The sequence below is a fragment of the Chiloscyllium plagiosum genome, chromosome 2, assembly GCF_004010195.1.
Source record: "Chiloscyllium plagiosum isolate BGI_BamShark_2017 chromosome 2, ASM401019v2, whole genome shotgun sequence".
NCBI classification, from domain to species: domain Eukaryota; kingdom Metazoa; phylum Chordata; class Chondrichthyes; order Orectolobiformes; family Hemiscylliidae; genus Chiloscyllium; species Chiloscyllium plagiosum.
This window is the reverse complement of record NC_057711.1, coordinates 104320955-104323384: the sequence shown is the minus strand read 5'-3', so window position 1 is coordinate 104323384 and position 2430 is coordinate 104320955. Positions and strand designations below refer to the sequence as shown.

Here is a 2430-nt window from a genome sequence, read left to right as displayed (position 1 = left end):
ATCATCATAGTAGTTAATTCTAAATGAGAAGAAAATCTGAATGCTTAATTTGATATTTAAAATAAAACCGCTTCACAAAAATCATTTGTTTGATTATTTATTGAAATTTCATTACTATGACCACAATCAGATTATCACAATATTTTACCTAAGCAAAGCAAAATGCATTTAAGGAAATTGTACTGATACATATAGCAAATTAAAAGTGATTTTAAAAAGAAATTTAAAAAGAAATTAAAACAGTTAAATATAAAAACTCAAGTAACTACATTTGCCACAGGAGAATAAAATAAAATAAGAGCTGAATAGTATACAAAAGTCTATCCAAAATAATGATGTAGTTCAAAGCACTATGTCAAAGGTTCCAGCCCTTCCTCTCCTTGGAAAGCCATTTTCAGAATTACTTACACAGAAATAAATTCCTAAACAAATGACCTGGCCTGTACAGATGTACCAGATTTAATCACTCAGCTGGCAAAGCAAAGCTGCTCCTTTCGAGATCCAATAGTCGCTGTCCCTTTTTGATGGCAGTAGCACAGTCACAACAAAATTTGTAGAATGGCCTGAAATCAGATAAATTGAAAAAAATATACCTTGTTATATTGATTTGCAATGACCAAAATTTGTTAGGTCATTCACCAAAGCATTTCAGTATTTACTCCCTTCACCACCGATGCAGCGTGTGCCATCAAGAAGATGCTCTGCAACGACTCACCATGAATCCTTCAACGTCACCTTCCAATGCCATGACCTATGCAGCCTATAAGGGCAAGGGCAAGAGATATATGGGAAAATCACAACCTGCAAGTTCCCCTATAAACCACTCATCTGTCTCCTCCACTGTGAAGACCAATGCAAAATATTGGCCTAAATTATCTGCCACTTCTTTGTTCCTCATTATTAATTCCCTCGTTGTATTCTTTAAGGGTCCCATACTTTAGCTATTTGTTTTATATACCTGTAGAAACTCTTGCTGCTTGTTCTTATATTTCTTGACAACTCAGAAATTTTCTCCTTCTTTATTAGTTTTTTTTTAATCATCTGATGCGGTTACTAAAAAACATTCATTATTCTCTGGCCCAACACTAGTTTTCCCTGCTTTGCCGTATTTTTTGATTGGATGCTTTCCTCAATCACCTTTGTTAACCAGGGATGGTTCATGTCATTAAGTCTTAATATCACTGACCAGAGTTGTCCTGAAATATGATATAGAGGTTGGAATGGAGATAGGAGGGGGCTTGAAATGGGGTAATAATGCAAATATCTTAAAATACCTGGAGCCAGTTATCCTTCTTTCTCTTAGACACAGTCTCTCATGACCAAGGGTGATTTTGCTCTGCTCCAGACTGATGCATCTCCCCCACCATACTTGAGATTATGTAACATTCCAATGCTGGATCTGAACAAATCTCTGAACAGATGTGGGCTGCTATAGATGTTTTTTTTTATAATATATTTTTATTAAGAAAAAATAGATTTTTAAATATTACAACAAATACAAAACAATGCAATTCAAAACAGTACAAAAATAGTGCACAACTAAACCCAAATAATAAAAAATTTCCCCAACCCATCCTCCTATACGAATGTATAAACATATATAGAGAAGTATAAAATTAAAAAAAACACCTAAACTAGCTATTTAACTAACTAAATAAATATCTAACAACAAACAAATAAATAGTAATAACTCAGCCCAGCCAAACAAAACACTCATACATTCTCAGTTCCTCCTCCCTGGATATTGGACTCATGAAACACAACCATTACGGCTATATAAAAGCCCTTGTTAGTGTGGCAGATAAATCTGTGTCCAGGTATTTCAAAAAGGGTTGCCATGTCTTGTAAAAATTCTCAGTTTTGCGGTGTACCATATTTGTGAGAAAATCCAGGGGAATATGCTCCATAGCAATCTTCCGCCAACCCGACAGGCCTGGGGGGGTTTCTGATATCCAACCTAGCAAGATATTCTTCCTTGCACAGAATGTAAGAATATTGAAAAGTTTTTCCTTATGCGAGTCTGCAGGAAATACAATGGGTAGGCCCAAAAGGAGCGAAATAGGGTCCTTCGCCACCCCTACACCTAAAATCCTCTCCATTGTACCCACCACAGCGCTCCAATACGTTTGAAGCCTGTCACAAGACCAAAGACAATGGGTAAGAGTACCGTACAGACCTTGCACTTGGGACATGCTGAAGATACCCCTGGTTTAAATTTTGACAAACGGTCTGGGGCTAAGTGGACCCTGTGGAGAATCTTCAACTGTAAAGCATGGTCCTATTACAAATTGATATCTTCCTTGCATTCTCCCAAATATCCTCCCATGCCCCTGAAGAAACTTCAACACCCAGCTCTCTTTCCCACATCTTGTAGAGTCGATCAGACTCATCTGAGGTGGCACCCCCCAATTGGTGATATAGAGTACTGAC

General features: G+C 37.0%; 1 protein-coding gene across 1 annotated transcript in view; it reads right to left on the bottom strand.

Annotated features, from left to right (window-relative positions):
• Nucleotides 1–281: 281 nt before the first annotated feature.
• dnah6 (dynein, axonemal, heavy chain 6) overlaps nucleotides 282–2430 on the bottom strand; it is a 341236-nt gene continuing 339087 nt past the window's right edge. Inside the window, exon 78 of the mRNA XM_043705917.1 lies at nucleotides 282–563. Within this exon, the coding sequence (XP_043561852.1) occupies nucleotides 460–563 (104 nt within the window). The 3' untranslated portion in view covers nucleotides 282–459. The remainder of the gene's footprint in view (nucleotides 564–2430) is intronic.